Here is a 21081-nt window from a genome sequence, read left to right on the forward strand (position 1 = left end):
TGTGTAAATGCCTCTGTGAGTTAGGAGGCTTGCTGGGCTTAGACTACAGGTAGCTGTATTTTTTTTTCAAGAGACCTTAGAAAATCAGACTGTTAACAGGAGTTACTTTGCCCAAAGTTTATGGCTTATCTACTACGCTAAAGCTGACAATGAATATTATGTTTTTGAATCTGCTTACCGAAACTAAATAGAAAGAAAGAAAGAAAGAAAGAAAGAAAGAAAGAAAGGAAGGAAGGAAGGAAGGAAGGAAGGAAGGAAGGAAGGAAGGAAGGAAGGAAGGAAGGAAGGAAGGAAGGAAGGAAGAAAGAAAGAAAGAAAGAAAGAAAGAAAGAAAGAAAGAAAAGAAAGAAAGGCCAGTTTAGACAGGAAGCTACATCTGAGAATTCACTATTAAAAATATCTACAAATACCTATTGTCCTTTATTTCAACAACATCAAGGGAAAGAGGAGGGAGGAAAAGGATGTTCACAGTGTTCACGCGGATCGGTTTTATTTCTCCTTGGACTAAGAAAAAATATGAACCATTAGACCAGAATAAACGAAATAGCAAATACAAGAAAGAGCATCTCTATGCATTTTTCTTGGGAGATATTCTAAGTGTGAACTGAAGGAGTCGCTAGATATCCTTGCTTTTAACACTAGGTGTTCTTTTTAAAGTGCTCCAATAGTCAAATCGTCTGATTGAATTCCCTGCTAGACTGCAGAACTAGCCATTCATGATACTTATTTTTGACACTGCAGTTATGCCTCCATCTTAAAGAAAAAAAATCAATGATGTTTAATAATCCCCTCTCAGAACGTACATTTCTTTTCATCAGCATTTTACAGTGTTTTAAGTAAATGCGTGCAGAGGAAATCAGTAAGCCATAATGATAAAAAGTTACTGTGAATTGCTAACACTTTTAGGGATGCAGAGCACCAACATTACAGGTTTAATTTAAATGCTGTTGTTACTTTTTTACATGTCCACAATACACAGATGTTATTTAAGAATAAACCATAGCTCACCTCTGCCATGCTCTACTTCTGATATTTCCACAGAGTGTTCTCATTAGCTTGGCATCATCAGTATTTATTTCTGTAAAGTCAGGTTTATTCTGTGTTCATCTCTATGTATCTGTGGGGGAAGTCTCTCAGTGATATTTTCTTTAGTAATAAAAGCCAGGGAGGGAGATAAAGGAGACAAAAGATATCTGTAGGCGGACTTTAGAATAAAATGAATTCATTTTTCTGGTGGGGAATCTAGGAATTATCTTTTTATATTAGTAATAAAGCTTAAGCAGGTTCAGCAAAATCTTCACTTAGATTGCAAAGTCTGACAGTCCTGGTTCAATGTATTTTGATGGATATAGGCACATAACTAATTGTATTTCCAAGGAAAATCTGAAGTAGTCCACAGAGTGAGTTTATCTTTTTTGGAACACCTGGCCAAAAGGCAGAAGTCTGGGGCTGCATTTGCAGATACAAACTCAGTATCCCATTATTAAACTGGGAAGTGCTACTGTTCTCGCTGAGGACTGCAAAATTACAAACTACATAGATCTCTCCGTACAAGAAGCAACAGCAAAGGAAAAGAAAGCACAATGCAAAATAAGGGAGTGGCAGGATAAAGTGCAAAGCATAAGCTAATAAATCCCCAAGTTACTGTCTTTTAAGCAACATCACAATTTCAGGCAAGTTGAGCGAAACAAGTCTGTACATTCAACAAGGCTGTTCTAGCGCTGCCGATTCCTGTTTACCTTGCAGAATCAGGCTGGTGCTCCGTAATCACTGGGTCCGGAGGAAGTTCCTGAGGACAGTCAGAATACAAGCCATAGCGTTTACCCTATTTCATTCATTTTAACGTAAGTCAGTGAATGTAAATATCAAGATTTTTTTTTAAGCCTAAACGTTACTCTGATAACCTGCATGACTTTATTGTCAGCCTCCTCTTTCGCAACTCTAAAGCTAAGTGATTTCGACCCAGGCAGTCAGCTATTAAAATGCATGAATTGATTTTCACACAACCGATTCCCTTCTCCCCTACAGCCCCTCCTCGCCCGCTACAGATCCTTATAGCTATTGTTCAGAACAATTGAAATACTAATAACAATTATAAGCATGTAAACAAAACCGAGCTGCCTTTTTTTTCTTTTTTTTTCTTTTTTTTTTTTCTCTCCCCTCCAACAACACTAGGCGATCAGATCGGTTGCATAATAGAAATTGGGAAGGCTGTCTGGCAGGCAGCCTTAAGAAGAGGAGAGCTATCTCAATTTCTCTCACTTAATCTTGGCTTCGCGTCAGAAGCTGTGCAGCAGTGCAGTAGAATGGGAGCACGGCAAAAGCTTCTCCAGTAAAACGGCTGGTGCTCACTGACTCTCGCTATGTGGCGATACCTCAGCGATTTCCCGAGCTGGATTACCTACTGATTTTCCTCCTTTCTTGCCTCCCAGGTTTACTCGGCTGGACATTGTGTATGTTTGGATTTCTCAAGGATTCTCCCCCGACTAACATGGATGTCCCACCATTCCTTGCAGTTGAAGGTTGCTCCTTGGCGCAGTGAATGAAGAACATGCAGGGATTGCTAATGGGTTTGGGAAGCGTAGACTCTCTCCTCTCTCTGTGACCATGCCGTGATCGCGTCTGAGGGCCATCAGTTTACGTATCCTCGTTCTCACCCTACCGGGAAACCTGACGGCTTAGAAGGGGGAAGTGAGGCAGCGCGTGTGTGCATAGAAACATCATGAAGATTATTTCCCCTATTCTAACTAATTCAGTCTTCAGATGCACCGTTAGACTCCTTCTTTGCTTACTGTGGATTGGATATTCTCAAGGAACCACACATGTATTAAGATTTGGTAAGATTTCCCGACACTTTTTTCATTGTGTATTTAAGCTGGAATGCGATATTCGTAGGATTGACTCAGAAGGGGGTGCTGGGGGAGAGCTGGGACGTGGTACCGGAGTCAGGCACAGAAGTCCCTCTTTATTTTGCATCCGGAGGGATGAATTGCTGTGTGTTTTTTTCTGTCGCTGCAGCTCATTGTAGCCCTAGTAACGGCATGATGATGATGATGATGATAATCATAATAACAATAGAGAGAAAAATGACTGGCAAACGCGTTTGCCTAAGGCTCTGCGCAGCTTGAGTTCTTTCCTCGAAATGTACCTTTTTTGTTTCCATAGTAGTGGAAAGCATGGCTAATACGGTGCTCGATCCGTTAAAAACCTGTCAACTAGTTGTTAAGTTTCTGCCGCCCGTCTCTGATCCACCCGAGCCGATCCCGTGTGGGCTCGAAGCTGCGATTTGAGACCTTTAGGCTGTTTCCCCTTGAAGCGTCAGCCTAGTTGCTTGCCACTTCAGTGGCGTGTAGGGTTAGAGAAGAGATAATGTATGTCTTGATGTGTGTCTTGAGCGGTGGCCATGAAAGCCTTTGCGATACATTTCAAAACCACAGCTTTTCTATGCGAGGAAAGTTGTAGGAGTTGCCCCCTTCCCCGGCTCCCGAAAAAAAAAAAAAAAAAAAAGAGAGAGAAAAAAGTCATAGATCAGAATGAAATTTCAAGGAGAGCAGAACCAATTTACAGTTTAAAGACTATCCCAGACGGACCATGAAACTAATCTTAATAGCTCTGCCTGTGGATGCGCGCCTGTGTACGTGTGTATAAGAAAGCAAGTGAAGGAGGAATTTTCAGCCACTACAACCCGTGTAGAAGTTTCACAGTAAGGAAGGGCAGGACGCAGAGGAAAGTTAACCGCATGTCCGAAGGGGGCTATGCGATCCGGGAGCGTCCTCCGGGTCGAACCGCCGTGGGAGCCCCGCACCCGCGCCCCGCCGGCCGCCCGGCCAGCGCGGGCGGAGCGCTGCGCCCCGCGGGTGAACCGCGGCCGGGAGCGGAGGAGGGGGCAGGCGAAAAGCTGCTTCCCCAGAAAAGCGGCATCCTCTGTGCCTATGACAGCATGGCTAGAGGGAGAAGGCGCGAATCTCCCGCATTCGCGCTAGCCACGATAAGTCGTAGCAGCCGCTACATCCATTTCTATGGGGCACTGAAAGCGCTCGGTTTCGCCTGGGAATAGTGGCTTGGTTTCTATCTATTTTTGTTTAAATTCTCCCGCTCGAACACACTTTTACGTGGAGGGGCAGGTGGATAATGATTAAAAAGTCACCAGGCTGTTACCGATATCGTGTGCTGAATTCCTAGTAGTACTTATTTTCTGCTTCCGTCTAGTCTAAAGGTGGTGCTTAAGGCACGTTGCTCTTAGCAACCGTCTTCAGGAATGCTTGTTTCTTTGGACATGGCTAAACGGGTCCGTATATCATTGCGGGGTTTATTTTGCATTCAGTATGATCCATAATCATGGCCATGAGATTAGCGCCACAACCCGGGGTTCATAACCGGTGCCAAGGGCCGGTCTCTAGGAGTCTGAATTACTTTCAAGGATAGATCTGTAAACAAACATCTTCCCGGCCACATCATTAGCAGGAGGTGAGCTTTCCTCCTTTAGATTATCATTCTCTTTGAATTGTTAGTCCGGTGTACCTACAGAGATAGCCCTGGAGAGTAGTGTTTTGATAATGATTAGAATAATAAATAATCCCGAGACTGAAGGGTGGTGCAGCGGGACTTCGGCGCCCGTGACATGGTCGCGCATGCATGTATTTGTCCAAGCTAACTTCCCTTCGCAACTGCCTCCTGGTCACACAGGTGGCTAACCGCTTGTGCTCACTCCATTGTTTGTAGCAGCCGAGTATGAGTTGGCTTCTGAATCACGGCATGCTTTTTCTTGTCTTTCAAAAGAATTATCGCCAACCCATCTCTGAGGGTTAGAAGTAGGTAGCGAGCGGTTGGTTAGCTTATTTTAGTGTGGAAAATGTTAGACGGAAGAGAGAGTGAGGAAGACTTTTGCCGTGCTCAGTCGACCTTGTCTGGATTTAGCCTAATCCAGATGTGGAGTGACTCTGTCTCTAACCGCGAGAGAACTCCGGCTGCTTCCCCAGAGACTAACACCTCTGCCTCTGTGTAGGGCATGGCGGGGAGGAGGGAAGGAGCAGGGAGTGAGCTGTGGAAAAGCCTTGGTTGTTTCTGAGAGGGGAGCTCCCCACCACCTCCTCCGAGTTCCTGTGCTATCTGTCCCTTCGGGATATCCTTGCGACCAGGAGGACGGGATGCGGTGCTTTCCCGTGGTGTCCTTCCCGAGGAGAAGCGAGAGCTGAGGAGATTCCCTGCAGAAGGCAGCCTGCCAGCCCCCGCTCTTCTTCCTCAGCCAGCAGCGCTATGGCAACAGGGGAGAGCTTGAAGCCTGCCAGAGCTCCAGCCCCCTCATTCCTCCTGTGCAAATTAACCACCATGGATTCGCATTGTCCTTCCCACGGCTTCTCTCATTGTTGGGACTAGCCAGCATGTCCTTTCTCTCTCTTTCTCGCTCTCAAGCTACCTCTTAGCAACTACGCAGGAAGTCGAGCCGCCTGGGTTATCTGTCAAATGCGGGGGGTTATTTTTGCCTGCGCCTTATGGAGCAAACATGGGGAGAGACTGGTGCGATGACATAATTCCCTCCCCGGCGGCAATCACTCAGGCATATGGACGCCCACCTGCGGCTGCTGCTGCTGGAGTAGGGCAACGTGGTATTTGGGCATCACACCAGTCACCCTTCCTAAATAACACCTTGCTCCATGGAGTATCTGGCAAGGCTCTTTCCCTTGCCCTTTCTGAACAGCTTCCCATAAGTAAGCCCGGGAAACGCTGAGGATGAGGCTTGTGTCCACGATATTCGAGGGTTTCAACTGGTAACAGTCCTAAACTCTTGCTACAGATGAAAGGACAGGTCCCAGCTTGACGAGGGAGAAAAGCAGCAGCCCAATATTTGTCTCTCTGCTGTACTAAGTGTGATGGAAACCTTTTCCTTATCACTTGACGCCGTACAAAAGCCAAAATACGTGACCGCCGGCAGATCCATTCCGTTATCGAGGATCACGTTTCATACCTTTCCGATTCACTGCTTCTGTGTAAGAGCAGACCCAGGGCAAGGGCTCCCCAGAAACACCAGGTAGCTCGGCAGATCCCCAGCCGAGCCTCATCTCCACCCTCGACCGCTGGGCACGGCGGGCGACCCACGACCGGCCTCAGCCTCCACCTTTTCATAAGGGCCCTCGCTTCTGCCTTTACTTCCCTGGAGGCATCCCAGCACTTAACCCTGAAAGACTGAATTATCAAGCCATTAAGGGCTCTTAACCGCCAGTAACGGCTCACCTGTGCTGCCAGAAACTCGCCCCTTCTCCATACCCAAGGCAGTAAGAGCCCAGGCCGTTTAAAGCCCCTCTTATCTATTTCTACGTGGGGCATGAATATCAACTCTTTGAAATTTAGATCATTCTAAATCACCTCCTTTATTTAAATTGCCCCTTTCGGGCCTTGTTTCTGTTGCTGTGAGCGATTGTCTTTCCTATAGCAGAGGTGTGAAGAGGGACCTGCGACTGGAAGGTGAAAGCGGTTTAATCATTGCGTTTTCTTGTTCCCTCTCAGGCAACTTATTAGTCGTGAAAGTGTGGTGGAAAGAAAGAAAATCCCCACCGCAGGAGGCCCACTGGACTGATAAGTGTTTCCCCACTTTGTGCAATATATATTTTTTTTTCAGCACATTCGGAAAGGACAAAGAAAAGCAGAGGCCCGTGTCTGTAGTCTCCACTTTTTGTTGCTTTGGAGTTGCCTGACTTCAAGCAGATAGAAAAGGGAGCTGAATGTTGTAGGTTGCAATGAATCATAAGGGGAAGCAGGGGGGGGGTCTTCTCCCAGATAAAACCAAAGGAAAGCCAAGAGAGGGCTGGAAACACTTTTCAAGGAACGGACAGCTTCTTACCAGAAACATTTTCTACTACTGCCTTTTTTTTTTTTTTTCCTTCTTATCTCTCTAAAAAACCCACACTGAAGTTTTACAAAACACGGCACCTCCCCGGAGCCCCCCCTCCCCGCCCCCCCAGCAATACTAATAGCAAACCAAAACTGTATACGATCATGTAATTTTGTGGGAACCCAGAAAGGGGAATTACTATACGCGGGAGGTTTCCTCCTTGAAGCTTTAGCACGGGTTTCATCTGAAATTCTTCTTTAACTGAGCTCCTCTGGCTCAAACAGATTGAGTTTTTCTCCGTGTAACTGTTTTTATGAGATCAAGAGCGACAAAACCAGAGAAAGGGCCACCGCACTGGATCCACTGCTTGTGCAGGGGCTAGTGGGTGTCGAAGCAGAAGTTTCTGGGCTTCAGGTGACCATTTTGACATAGTAGCGTTTAAAACTAGCAAAGATATGGAACAGCAGTGAAACAGTGCAAAAGGGTATGAGACAAGAGCTCAAGTGAAAAATACCAGCTGGGTAATCATGTCGAGTTTTCCTAGAGTGGACCTGTATTAGCTCTCCTGGATGTGCGCTTTCCTTTGGATTTTGCACTGACATCCTTTTAATGGAAGGAGGTAACCTTTCTGCTCGTATTTAAGAGAAAAATGAGAAAATATATGGTTATATCTAGTTCTAGTGGGGAAGGCAGTCTGCCTTCAGATCAAAAGTGCGATGGAAATCTGCAAAATAAACACCTGTTGTGGCAGCCCCCAGAGGTCCATGGCTTTGCAATTCCAATATTTAGAGCCAATGAAAATTTTACTGCCAAGGACGAGAAGCTTTCGATATGTGTTAACATCTGCACGAAGAGGAGTTCAAAATCAGTCTTATAAACAACATCAGAAATCTTTGAAAGAAGCGTAAGGTTAAGGGCCTCGGGAAGGCAGCAAGGAGGTGAGAAGCATTGTTATTGACTGGTCTAGATTAAACAGCACAGAGGAAGATTTCAATTTGATAACGTCACAGCCCTTCCTGTTTTTCTTTGCTGCTTCTGCTGACAATTTTGTAAGGTAATTAAATTGGCTGATTGAAGTCGCAGTGGTCATGGGGCGATAAAGACCATTTGGATTTAATGGAATTTAGAAACAACGGTGCGCTGCACACAACTCTTACAGAACGAGAATTTTAATGACTCATTCAGGGTGCTGACTACATAGAACGTCCTGGACGAGTTTAATTGAAAGGGCAAAGCAGATTAGCTGTATACAGTCTTTATTGCACTAGATAGGGGAATTAGAATGATCCTTTTAAAAGACTCATTATTGCATTATCAAGATTTAATGTAGGTTAAGAAAGCTTTCATCCGTGTGGGCTTTCTGGAATATCCCCAGATACTTTCACCAGTGTTTGGAACACCAACAACCTTGTAAAAGGATTTTCACACAATTGTCCGATAGATTGGATGCTGAGAAGTATAACTCTCTTCTTACTGACTGCTACTTGTCTTTTGAAGTGATGCAACGTTCAAGTAATACCTTCAATTTAAATGTGTTTGCTGAATGAAGTGGTTTCTGTCACCGGAGATAAGAAACCAGAGCAAAAGAGATTTTTCTAAACTCAAATATCAGAGATTTTTGTTGTTGTTATTTTACACAAGAGAAAATCCCCTCGATCTAGAAAAAAATACACCAAATATTTTCTAGTCATTGCAAATAACAGCAGGTCTTTGTCCCCTACTTAATATATTTACCTTGTCTCTTTCTGAGTTTTAACCTTCATCCTCTTTAATCTCTTCCAGAAGAGCAATTACTAGAAGTTCTGTCAATAATGCAAAAGAGAAACTAGAAGGTGCCTTATTTCCATACTCCTCAATCTGCAAGGCAAATTATTGTTTCCTGAATAAGCTTTTTATAATGTTATGCCACAATGTGTATTGGAAGTGTAGATAACATAATGTTATTATTCTGTCCCATCTGAATTAGAATATGGAGAATCGAAGACCACTATCATATTAATGCTTATGATTTTGTGCTTTCACCCTCTGAATCTCTTGGCTTCCTTGTTGTACAGTAATAATAGTCTTAGATTTATACAGTGTCTTCAATTTAAACAGCCAAAGCTTTCAGTAATGATCATTATTCCAATTACTGGAGCTCAGCCAGCTCTGAATAAACTGGATGGTATTGTAATGCTATGTAAAACAGTAAACAGAAGTTCAAAAATATGTTCTTAATTTCCTTAAAAGGTGATTATTAACAAATTAAAATCACCAAGGATTGGGGTTTGGTGGGTTTTTTTTGTTTGTTTTGTTTTGGTTTTTTGTTTGTTTGTTTGTTTGTTTGTTTTCCTTTGGGCAAAAATTAGAAGTGACCCATGGGTGCGATGCTTAAGACTGCTGTTTTTAGATTTCCTGCAAAGATACACTTGGCTCAAAATTTGCAAGTGATTTGGATCATCCTGGATTCAGATTTTCTTCAACATTATTCTTGTGTAGTCTTTCCAAAATGCTATTGAAATAGAGTAACTCCTAGGAATGTGTTTGGTAGCTTTGTTTGATGTATCTTTCAAATGAAATACACATTCTTAGATTATATATTATTAAAGTGTTTCCATTTCTAGGTGTTTCTGCCTGGGGTAAAGAAAACCAGTTTCTTTGCTAGTATTGTGGCTGGTGTCTACAGTAAGAGTAGTTTAAGGCAGAGCTACACTGTAGTCCTTAGATAACAATGTTTGTCCTTAGATAACAATGTTTTGTTATCAATGCATCAGAAGGTTAATTGGCTCTTACAGAATTTCGTGTTTATATTGGGGGAAATACATTCATTCACATTAGCTGCATGTCTGTTTTATTGTATTTTTATTTCCACTCCCGAACACTTTAAAAACTATTTTTTCAATAAAATGGTTATCTGGATTTGAAAGTCAGTTTAACTAGCAATGTTGAAAATATCTGTCAGTATTTCAGCGTGAACCTCCCCTCCCTGATTGTTAGAGTCACTAATTCTTATGTTAGACTCAGTAACACTCTGACAGGAGAGCAGTCCAGGGAGACCTCACTTACTATGCTGTCAGGCACTGTTGTTCAGGAGACTTGATGAGATTTTGAATTCGATGTATGATGGCTTTGATATCTTCTTTTCTTCTATCTTAATATTTTACTAGGTGTCTCTGATGTTTCCTAGTTATATAAACACTCCATCCGATTTCAATGTGTGTAGCGAAATCTTAAAGAACTAAATGATCCATACAGATAAATGGAAAAAGTAATATTTCTTTATGGGAGGATAAAATAATTTGAAAGAACAATGCTTTTTTTTTTTTTAAACTTTTCCACCTGGAGTTATTTGATCCCTTCCCTCACTTCCTTTTGTTATTTTTTTTTAATAGCTGAAATGGTAAATGATTACTTACCTATCTGAAAGAAGAATGTATGTTTGGATGTTGTTTTTCTGGTCCTTTTCGGAAAGTCTTTTTTTTCTAAGTTTCTGGAAAATTGCATGAAAAAATTAAAAAGCCTGAAAGGCCTCATCTCTTCCTAAAAACTAAACTTCTAGTCCAAGCCAAGTCAGGCTTCTTCTGCAGTGTTTGGAGACTGAAGGAGGCAGAGGGATTAGACAAGACTGGCTTAGACTGGATAACTCTCATATGGCAGAAGTTAGGCTAGATGTAATGTGCCTCTCATGGCATCAGCAATATGGAGGAAGTGGAAGTGGATTGAGTAGGGATTTTTTCCTCTCCAGGTTTTGAGTTTTATTACCACACACTGAATTCAAATTATTGGGAAGGAATTTAAAAGGGAAAGGTAAATATGTTAATGGTTCAACAGCTTCTTCCTGATATTAAAATACAGGAAATTCTGAAACAGAATCTGCTTACTCATTCTGCTAAAAGTCAACAGCAAATGAGTGATGCTTGTTTTCACAGTAGATAATCATAATCAGTCCTGTAAATAAGACTTGTTTGTGAACATATGTATTTAAGTGATTACTTACTCTACATAAATTTATTGAATAAAGTTTATCAACTTGCCTCGAAAGATGCAGACCTTCTTCAGCTTTGGAAGGGTGTGCCATCTTCACATTTAGCTTTCTGTATCTCCAGTGAAATATTTCAAATTAAGTGTCATATTTCTCTGAATATAAAAATAACTATTACTATAAAGTGTTATTTTGTCATAACTGATACTGATTTTAAAACACATTTATTAAGATGCTCATTCATGTGCATATACACACCTAGTAGGTAAAAATGTGGATAAATTTATTAACAATTACTTTATAATTGAACTTGCCGTCCCTTTGGGCTTTTGTTTTTCACCAGGTGCTAAATATATACAAGCTATTTCAATCAGCTCAGGAGCTAAACATATATCAGCTGTATCCATTAGCTCATATTTATGCTGTAATTTAAAAGTTGGAAAATTAGGACATACTGAACAATAAAAATAATTACACTAATGAGCATGAAACATTTACAAGGAAATCTGAGTCTTATAGCTCATCATAACCAAATTCATGACTTTCACCTTTTTTTTTTTTTTTTTTACATGTAAGGAAGTAATTCAAGTCTTGCCTCAACAGTTCACATTGTAAAACATTGAATAAACTCGTTATTTAACTTGGAGTTCAACCAAATCTTCTATTCCTACCTATATTTTCAATCAGTGCTTGATCACCAGCCAATACCAACTACCTAGATTGTCAGAGAAATACATTCCTTGATAATTTAGTGCTAAGTTGATTTATGCTAGTCTTTTTGTTTGTTTGTTTTTGGTTTTACACCATGTGTGATATCAAATCTGTGTGTACATGGTAAAGTTTCTTATGTGTAGTTATTTGGAACAACTATTTATGGATCAAATGTTGAAACAGGATAACTTGTAGTATACTTTAGGTGTAATCCTTTTCTGACTTTCCATTCAGGTCACTGGCTTATGTTAGGACAAAATGAAATAGGAATCAAAGTTGTAAATTGTAGGACACTGTTTAGAAAAATAATGGTTTAGATCATTGTAATGCCCAAACTAAGTAATAATGTTGAAGTCCATGGAAATCTGTCTGTTTATCCTAAGTATAGTCATTGCATAGATGAGTTGATGATATTCTGCCAAAGATGCATGACGAGGTCCATAGCTTCATTGAATGACACAGTGCTTTTCAAATCAAGCCATCTATGGTGGTTTACATTAGCTAAGGATCTTATTCCAGAATAAACTTAAAAATGGCACTGCACTTTTTTGCACTTAATTTTGTCATTCACTTATCATTATTAACAATATTTAGCAATGTGCTGTAAAACAAATTGAATATGATAGAGAATAATTTCAGCTAGTGTTTTTTTACGCTGGAAAGTGTATGCCCATTGGTTAAAGATAGGGCCTTCCAGTGGTAGCAAGACAACTCGTTTCACTGAACAGACACTGCAAGACAATCCAAAACATTGTACTATGTAGACGTACAAGTGAGTAACAAAAAGGAATGTGAAGATTATGTATTCTGTAAGAGAAAAGTATTTACTAAAGCAATAACTTCATTGTTATTCAACAATATTTATCCTACAAGGTAGGAAATCTTTTAAAGAAATTCCATGTTACTTATTAATTAAGGAATTAGATAAAAGGATACATTAGGGAAATTAAAATCATACAGAGTCTTCTAAATCAGGGGAATTAATTTGCTTTTAAAATTCTACATCATAGTAATTTTTGGTTTTATATTTGTTAACTGGAATGTGCGTGTTCAGCTTACTGTACACATTTTGTGCATTTCTGTAACTGAAAGTTGTTCATAAAATTAATACAGAACCTTTAAGAAATTATCAGCATGCATTCAAGTATTATATTTAAATTAATTATTCTTGCTTCACATTGTGCCACTTAACAAGGATGAATATCAGGACTCAACCTTAGAGAATCTGATTTGTAACATTACTGCTTATCTGATTTTTACTGTTTGACAATGTTTACAGTTTTAATGATTTACTATACTTACAAGAAATTCCTGTACTCATATGGATAATTTTTTCATTCAAACCCTCAACCAGCTACCTTTTCCAGTTAATAATTATGCATTTCAAAAATTATTTATATATTCTTACTTAGAAAAATCTAGTCTTTCTGGTGTTATATGGCACCCATATATCCTTCTTTCTAGTCCACAAAACAATGAGCTTTTGACATTTAATTCCCTGAAGCTGGTATTTGAAAAGATTACTGTGCAAAATGGAAATGTAAGGCCAATGACTGGTCATAGCTAATTTGATGGCAAATGTGGAATTCTTCCCTTTGAAAGAAGATATATTAAGTACTGAAGGAGAGTCTCGCTAGTTTGTAAGAACCATGCTTTCAAGTCAGTCTGCTTTCAGAGTAGTGTGATTTTTGGCTAACAGTTTTTTGGTGCTTGCCTTCATACCTTGAGATGCTAGTCTATTTTAGACACTGAACTACCTAGATATGCCACTAGATATCCCTGACTGCACTGTTCTTTTCAGTTGTTTGAAAAACATTGATAGGAAGCATGGAGGTGGTTTGAGAATAATAATTTAGATGCATTAAAGGCCGGCAGTGATGAACAAACAACACAGAAAAGCATTGAGAAGGGTTAATGAAAAAAAGAAAGCGCACTGTTTACCTGAAAAGGCCATATACAACTGTGCAAATAGTAAGATTTTTGCTTCTGCTCAGTCAAAACCAAACATAAGGATGGTGCTTGGCAAAGTGATCCAATAATACCAAACAGAAAGTATAGCTTTGCTTTTGTAAACTAAGAATTTGCTCAGTTAAATTCATTTACTTGTTATTGGATACGGAGTATAATGTTTATGTAAAGGACAGAAACATAGTTAAATAATCTGTTTATGCCCAGATTTGATCTTTTCTTAGCCTTGAAGGAAACCTACACAGAGTCAGTTCAGGGGAAGTGGCAAGCCCTGTACATGCCTCATTAGTAAGCAGGTGAGGGAAGAAAATGGAAATTTGTGAAAGATACATGTAGCTTTCTTTCAGAGTTGCTATATGTATTTGTTTGGATGTCCTTGAGAAGCAAAGACTATAAAATATGACTGTTATTAAGGCTTATCTCTTCAGATCTTGGTAGACTCTATCATTCACGACATTCAATATGCCTGCAGAAACTTACTGTGTGACTGTGATACGGCTAAGAAAAATGTGTCCAGAAATGCATTAAATCAGATTTCCTAATGTCTTTTCGAAACTACCTAAACAATGAAAAATCACATTTAAAGATCAAATCAAAATGAGCTCCTCACAACATCTTCAGTGTTACCCATTTGTGACCTTTTGTGTCTAGACATTGGTGATTTCAAGTTTAGCTATGCTTTTGTACCATTCTATAATCATTAATATTCGTTAAACATTGCATTTGTTGGAACTTAAGGTAAGACTGTGCCGTATTATCATATAAACAGGGCGGGTTGCTTTTCAGAGCATTTTCCACTCTTCATTCATGGGGAGATGCTTGAGTTGGATAAAAATGTTGTGTCTGTTTTAATGGTATTGTGGGCACAGGAGCTCTGTTCACACTGATTTCCTTTACTTTCCTGATTGTCATAGAATCATTTTGGTTGAAAGACACCTTCAAGATCATTGAGTCCAACCACAACCTAACTCTAGCACTGAACCGTATCCCTAAGAACCTCATCTATACACCTTTTAAACATCTCCGGGGTGTCCTAGTTTGTAAGAAAGTTGCAACAGATGTTTTTGGAAGCCTTTTTTTTCCCCTCTGTTTCCACAGACTTTAAAAAAAAATCTTTTCTACTCCTGAGATGCACTATTTACTGGTTTCTTATTTATCAGAACCCATCTGATGGTTATAAGGACAGAAAATTAAAAGCTCTTTGTCTACTTCACTCTGGTTACATACCTACAAAAGTAAACACCAGTATTTTCACTAATCCATATTAACAACAGATTACTGGACTTTGGATGATAAATCCCTTTATTACTTATTTTTTTGGCAGCCATTTGAGTGACACGGTATCTTTGTGTCTTGAACAAAGGAAATAGGCGGAACAAAAAAAGTGGGAGTAGGTATTGTTTGCTGGAGTTGTCTTTAGCATAAAGAGAATTGCCTGAGGGTACATCAAGGGTCTTTGATGGATGGACTCATAAAGACTACCCATTTGCTTCCTGACAAGAAGCGTGAGCATGGGATAGTGAAGAGCAGTTAAGGTTGCAGAATCTGTTCTCACATGGTGTGATCTTCATGAATATTTTCAAAGTGTTTGTGAAAACAAAAAAAATCAAGAAAGAAGCAAAGAAATTCATCAAAAACCACACAAAGTCAAGCGCATTCATGAAGAAAAAAAAGAGAGAATTACTACCCTATGAAAGAAAAGATAAATTCTGAGAAAGAAGCTACGGATATGTATGTGCTCTTATGTATTCAACACCTGCCCCCCTCATCTGAGTGGTGCTTGTTAACTCAGCAACTCCGTTTGCCATGGAGCAATGTTCTTAGTGTAAGTGAAATCTTAGAGAGTGGATTTGCCTCTGTTCAAGACCCATAGCAACTTACTTTCGCTACTGTTTTAAGAGGAGGTAATTATGACAATATTACTAGGTATGACTGGCAGTACAGTAAATCAGTAGATCATATTAAAGTCAATTTCTGTTACAGTTTAATTTCTTCTTAGCTGGGTAGCCTAAAATTACAGCACTGCAACAAACCCTTAGGTAGATTTTCTGGGCCTTTATTGTAAGGAGCTATGATATGCTGAGGATAAGCGTACAGTTCTTTGCTGAGCAATTAGGGGAACTCCTGAGGAGACAGAAGAGTCTTAATTACTTCCATATCTGATTAGGCACAATTTCCACAAAAGCTTACCCACATGGATAACTTCACAAATATGGTTAATAGGTGGAAAGCCAGAAGGGATTTTACGTCCATGAATCATCCTCTTGAATGATAATCTTTAAAAACAAGAAACTGAAGGAAATTACTAAATATTAGCTTCTGTTTTAGAGTTCATTTAGCTCTGAAACTGAAGTAATGCATGGAAACGCCTTTTGTCTACTTTGGCAGAAAATAAAACCACTGAACAACAGAAAATATTTTGGTGTCATCCTAAAGATAGTTGAGCTGTTTGTGCTAAGCAAATTGAGAGGAAAAATGGAAGGGGCTAGTCTAGGTGTTAATGGAATATTTTGCATTTGGTGAAGATTATTATGCTGTTATACAAAAGGATTTTCTACCAGGGCTGGCAAAGGACATGAGTATACTGAGATTTTCAGATGCCTTATGAGTTCTGAGGTGCTGTATCCTAAGTACAATATTTTATATTTGCAGTGATAGTGAGCTGTAAGTGCAGAGGATTACGGTGCTTTTGCTTTTAAAAATACCTTCAGATCACATTTTGTAAATAGTTCTGTTAATTAATTTTTTTACTTTCTTTGGAAATAAGTCACCTTTCAACAACATTTCAGATTTTTAAGAAACTCATTTAGCTTGATTTGCATCATAGTCAAGAGTTTTTGAACACAAAAGTTAGTTCAAAACTAGTACTAATTAAACTTCCTCCGTAAAAGTGCCAGCCTATTTTTTTAATAGCATTATCTTGTTTGCAGTATATATTATCTTTTTTCAATACTATTTTTTTTTAGTAGCAAACAATTTTTTTTTTTGGTCTTATGCAAACACTGCAGTCAGTCATATAATGGACTTAATTTAATGTGCTGAAAATATCTGAAATAATGGGCTTCAGGTATAACTATAACTTTTTCCCTCAACTGGGCTTATATGATTCAAAACGTGTTTTACCTTTTTCTTTATCAGAATTAGTGTAGGTGTAGTGTAAGTGTAGGTGTAATCCCATCTTTCATAATAAGAAATTTTATTAAGAATTTTAAAATTGTTGGTAGAACTCTTTTAGAGGTCATTTAAGCATCACCTTTTAATACCACACATTATTAGTAAAAGAACTGATAAAATTATAATTACATTCTTATTTGAAAATACTCTTTCTAGCAATTCAGAAAATTATGAAAAACAGAGGAAATAGACTAATGAATGGCTATTTACTTTTTTTTTGGTCATAAAAAATACTGGAATTGGTATGTTTTCAGGTAGGTGTTTAAAACAAATTAGAAGAAGTATGAATAGTAGAGAATAAAATTATGCAATTCATTACCAGGGAATGTTCTGATTCTCACCCGCTCAGCAATTACATACATGTAAGGAAGAAAGGCGTCCACTGGACACTACTGCTACTTCTGTCTCTGTGAGTCCCTGAGTAAGTACATGTGGAAAGCAGGATAAATCAGAGTAAGAATTATTCCATATTTCCCTTTTTTTTCTTTTCCTTTCCCTTAAATTTTAACTATTGGACTGTGTTGGATACAGGGTAGTGTATGTTGGAAAAATGTCTATTTTTCATGCTGCTTTGTGGCCATTCTTATGTTCTCTGTAACATGCATAGTCAGAGAATATAGAAAGAGATGTCAATGAGCTATTGTGCTGTTAATGGAGATTAAGATAATGACAGTTAAGAAACAGTCTTCATATATGGATGAAATAATAGCAAACCTTTAGATACTGTAGAGGAAAAAATTTTTAAAAGAAAAGTTAAATATGATGTAAGTAAGAAATGGTATATGGCAAAGAAGAATACTGAATAGAAATGCAACAAGGAAAAATAAACACTCCTTAAAGAAGTACTCAGCCAACGATGGACACTCAGCCCTGTGGTGGAAAATGTTGTGGAAATGTAGTTCTGGAGTAGGGTCATGGAAACATAGCTCATTCTTTTTTTTTTTGCAGAAAGATGCCAATGAGAATATTGGTGAGTGTAGTGGCCAATATATTTTAGTTTTTGAAATACAGCATCACACATCACAACCTTTATAGAATGTTATTTCAGCATTTATATAGAATAAAGAGTAGCTTTAAAAACTTGAAGTTATTGGAGATGCCCAAGTTAAATACTAAACAGAGTCTGGACAACTTTGCTTATCTGTGGTTGATGTCAGCAGTGGAGTTTATGGCTTATTGAAATGAAGAGGTGTGGGTGATGGTATTTCTAATTATACAAGCTTGTATCCAACTCATCAGTTTCTTATATTACTTCTCTCAACAGAAGAATGTGTTCAGCCAGGGTAAAAATGTGAAAAAGTTTCTAGAAAAGTTGGAAGTAAGAGTAATTTTATCTTAGAAAAAAAAAAAGAGCACAGAAACTAGAACACATGGTTTCATGCTGTAATCAAACTCTGCTGCTGAGAAACATTACTGTGTCACAAGGAAAGAACTATTGGCCATTGTTAGATCAATAGATCACGTCCATTATTACTTCTATGGGAGAAAGTTTATTATTCAAAGTGATCCTACAGCTACCCAGTGGCTGTTGAGAGTCCAAAGCCCAGAAGGACAATTGGCTTAATCATTCCACCAAATAAAGCAATATGCTTTCATTTTTCGGTATCTTCATGGTGAAGTAATGAAGATGTTGATGCCTTGTTAAGGGCAGTGTGGCTTTGTATTTTAAGCATTATATGTGCAAAGAAGTTAAACAATTTTCTAGAAATATTTCCTTTACACAAAATAAAAAGAACTACAAGTACAGCCATTTATGAAGCTAATGACACAATTATAAAATTATTAATTACAAATAAATCTCAAGAACCCTGCTCAAGAATCTTGTGTTATCTGTCTAATTTAGCTATTCTTGAAATGAATCTCCCACGAGTTTGCTTGTTTGACTGTATACTACTTCAAAAACAGAGAAATGTTGGCAATAACTAGACAATACAAAAGAAAGAAATAGCAATAATGCTAAAATAAAACATCAGTTTAAAAAGACCACAGATTTAAGTGAGTACCATGCCTGAATGACAGCCAGTGTTTCTCGGGAATTTACAAATGAATATGAGCAGTTATTTTTTTAGGATGCTGATAACTGCTGAAAAATGATTAAAAAAAATTAAAAAGAATGCTGGTAAGTCATGTGCTACAATTGGATTTTATGTTATTTTTTAGAGATGTATCTTGTTGGAAAAGTTATGTTTCAGAACTAGGTGTCTCACTTTTGTGTTACTTTCCTAAACTTTCTTAAATTAATCCTGATTAATAGAAAAAACAAACAAACAAACCCCAAAACAAGAACAACAACAAAATCAAAACAATGTTCAATTTCTAACAGTACTAATATAAAATTCCTGCATGTACCTTGTAAAACATTGTAATTGCATTTTAACAGTGGACACGATAGATCATAGGATTCTACATGAAATGATACATAAGAAAAAAAAAGACACAGAAAATAAAAAAAAATTCCAGTTGCTGTTTTTACTAATGGAAACAAATACATATTGCCCTGCAGCTAGCGTGCACATACTAGTGTGCTCAATACATCTTTTTAGATCTGGTCAAAAGAACAGACAAACAAACCAACAGATTTTTTTGCCTGTGTATAAAACAAATTTTTATCAAATAAAGTTTGCACAATAACTATGTAGGTTTTGTTTAATGACCTTACATTTTGATTTTGAAATTTGGAAACTTTTGACTTTCAAATTTGGGTAAGCTTGGAATATTTTTTTTTTGCCTTTGTTTTTGTCTGCCTTTTTTTTTAATCTGTAGTAAAGTTGTAATATTTTCTTTATTAAGTGAAATTCTATGAGCTTGGTTTTAAGTCAGCATTCTGAAGGATCTGTCAATATGAATGAGGTGTCTGTTTTCTGATAAAACCTAATATCGCTGCTTTCTTTTTGCAGTCTGGTTACAATAACTTTTTCTTCAGTGTCTGCACAAATAATCTTTAATTCTTACACTTCTAGAACAGGAATGGTAATTTTTCATTATCAGGAAACCATAAGTTACACTGTCTCTGAATATGATAGAAATCTAAACTGCAATCCTCATTTTTGGTAACTTAAAGTGTTCAGAAATGTCTTTGCAGAGTTTTCTTTATCTCCAAAGGAATATTTGAAAGGTACTTAAGGTTAAGTAGAATGGTAAATTATTAACACATTAACTATTGCTAAAGAACTCCTTGTGGGGGTATTTTTGCTATGGAAGAAGGATGTCCCAAAAGGGATAGTCAGAATTAGGCATTCTTTTGTGCATATATGACACTATTCAAGAATAGTGATTTCAGAGTTGTTGTGTAAGAACTGTACATGTGAGGGCCAAAAGTCTTTACTACTGGTTTCAGTATTCTACAGACCGGTTCGTATGCCTAATCCATATTAATTGCGTTTCAGCAAATTTAAAATTATGAGGCAGAAGTTTCCAGACCTAGGTTACAAAGTTCTAGAAACACAAAAAATGTGCAGTTTGATGATAAAATTGTACGTCATTTGAGATGTGACAGACAAGCTCTCTAAACCGCAGAAATCATTGGCTAAAGAATTGTCCATCAAACCTTCAGATACGGTAAATATATAAAATAACTGATCCCACCATGAAAATTATATAGAAAAACAGTATCACATAATCTAATATTTTTTATTAGCAGTTTCTTCTTTTATTTTAAAATAAGATAAATAAATTAAAATTGTTTTGGTTCTTAGAAAAACTTGTATTTTGAATTGAATAATTTTAATCTGATTCTTTACACTTAGTAGGAATATGATTGGTAAGAAAAATGTGGCTATGGATAAACTGGAATGATGCTTCTAGACTCACTTACTTTTGTTTTTCTGAAGTGATCATAAACTGTCTTTGTTCTATTCCCACCTACTTGGAGATCAGTTTTGCTTCAGGTTTTTGAATGTTCCATTGCTGAAATAACCTCAAAGGCACGTAGTCTTCTCACAGAGGATTTTATAACTGGATAAACAGTAAACAGAAAACTTTATGTCTATTAAGGAATGCAAGCATTGAAGGAATAATTGTTCACCTTGTATTAAAGAGTCAGGAAATGTTAATGACAAACTGGAAGATGGATTTGCTGGGTAATCTGAAGTCTCTGTATTTATTCCTGTTTATGCTTTTCTGTTTCTGCAATAATTTAGAGTATTTAAAATTTTAAAGCAAAACCAAACACCCAGTATTTTGTATCCCGGATTATTTTGTAACTAATTAAGCCACAAGTGTATTAAACATTTGTGTATATATTGCACATGTTTGTATATATATGTATATTATATAAAGTTTAAAACATGCTTTGAGATTAAAACTCATTGGCTAAAGTGACAACATTTATATCCAGTATATAATTGTGCAATAATCTTGATTCAGAATTTGGCCTAGAACATTTTAGTTATTTTATAAAGGGACTTTGAATTACTTTCCTCCCATAGAGTGTAATTCT

The 21081-nt window shown here is 37.9% G+C and overlaps 1 protein-coding gene across 1 annotated transcript in view; it reads left to right on the forward strand.

Annotated features, from left to right (window-relative positions):
- Window positions 1-2722: 2722 nt before the first annotated feature.
- The window catches only part of GRIK2 (glutamate ionotropic receptor kainate type subunit 2), a 376312-nt gene continuing 357953 nt past the window's right edge, over window positions 2723-21081 (forward strand). The window contains exon 1 of the mRNA XM_065632877.1: window positions 2723-2837. Coding sequence (XP_065488949.1) covers window positions 2723-2837 — 115 coding nt within the window. The remainder of the gene's footprint in view (window positions 2838-21081) is intronic.

This window comes from Caloenas nicobarica, chromosome 3 (genome assembly GCF_036013445.1).
Source record: "Caloenas nicobarica isolate bCalNic1 chromosome 3, bCalNic1.hap1, whole genome shotgun sequence".
NCBI classification, from domain to species: Eukaryota; Metazoa; Chordata; class Aves; order Columbiformes; family Columbidae; genus Caloenas; species Caloenas nicobarica.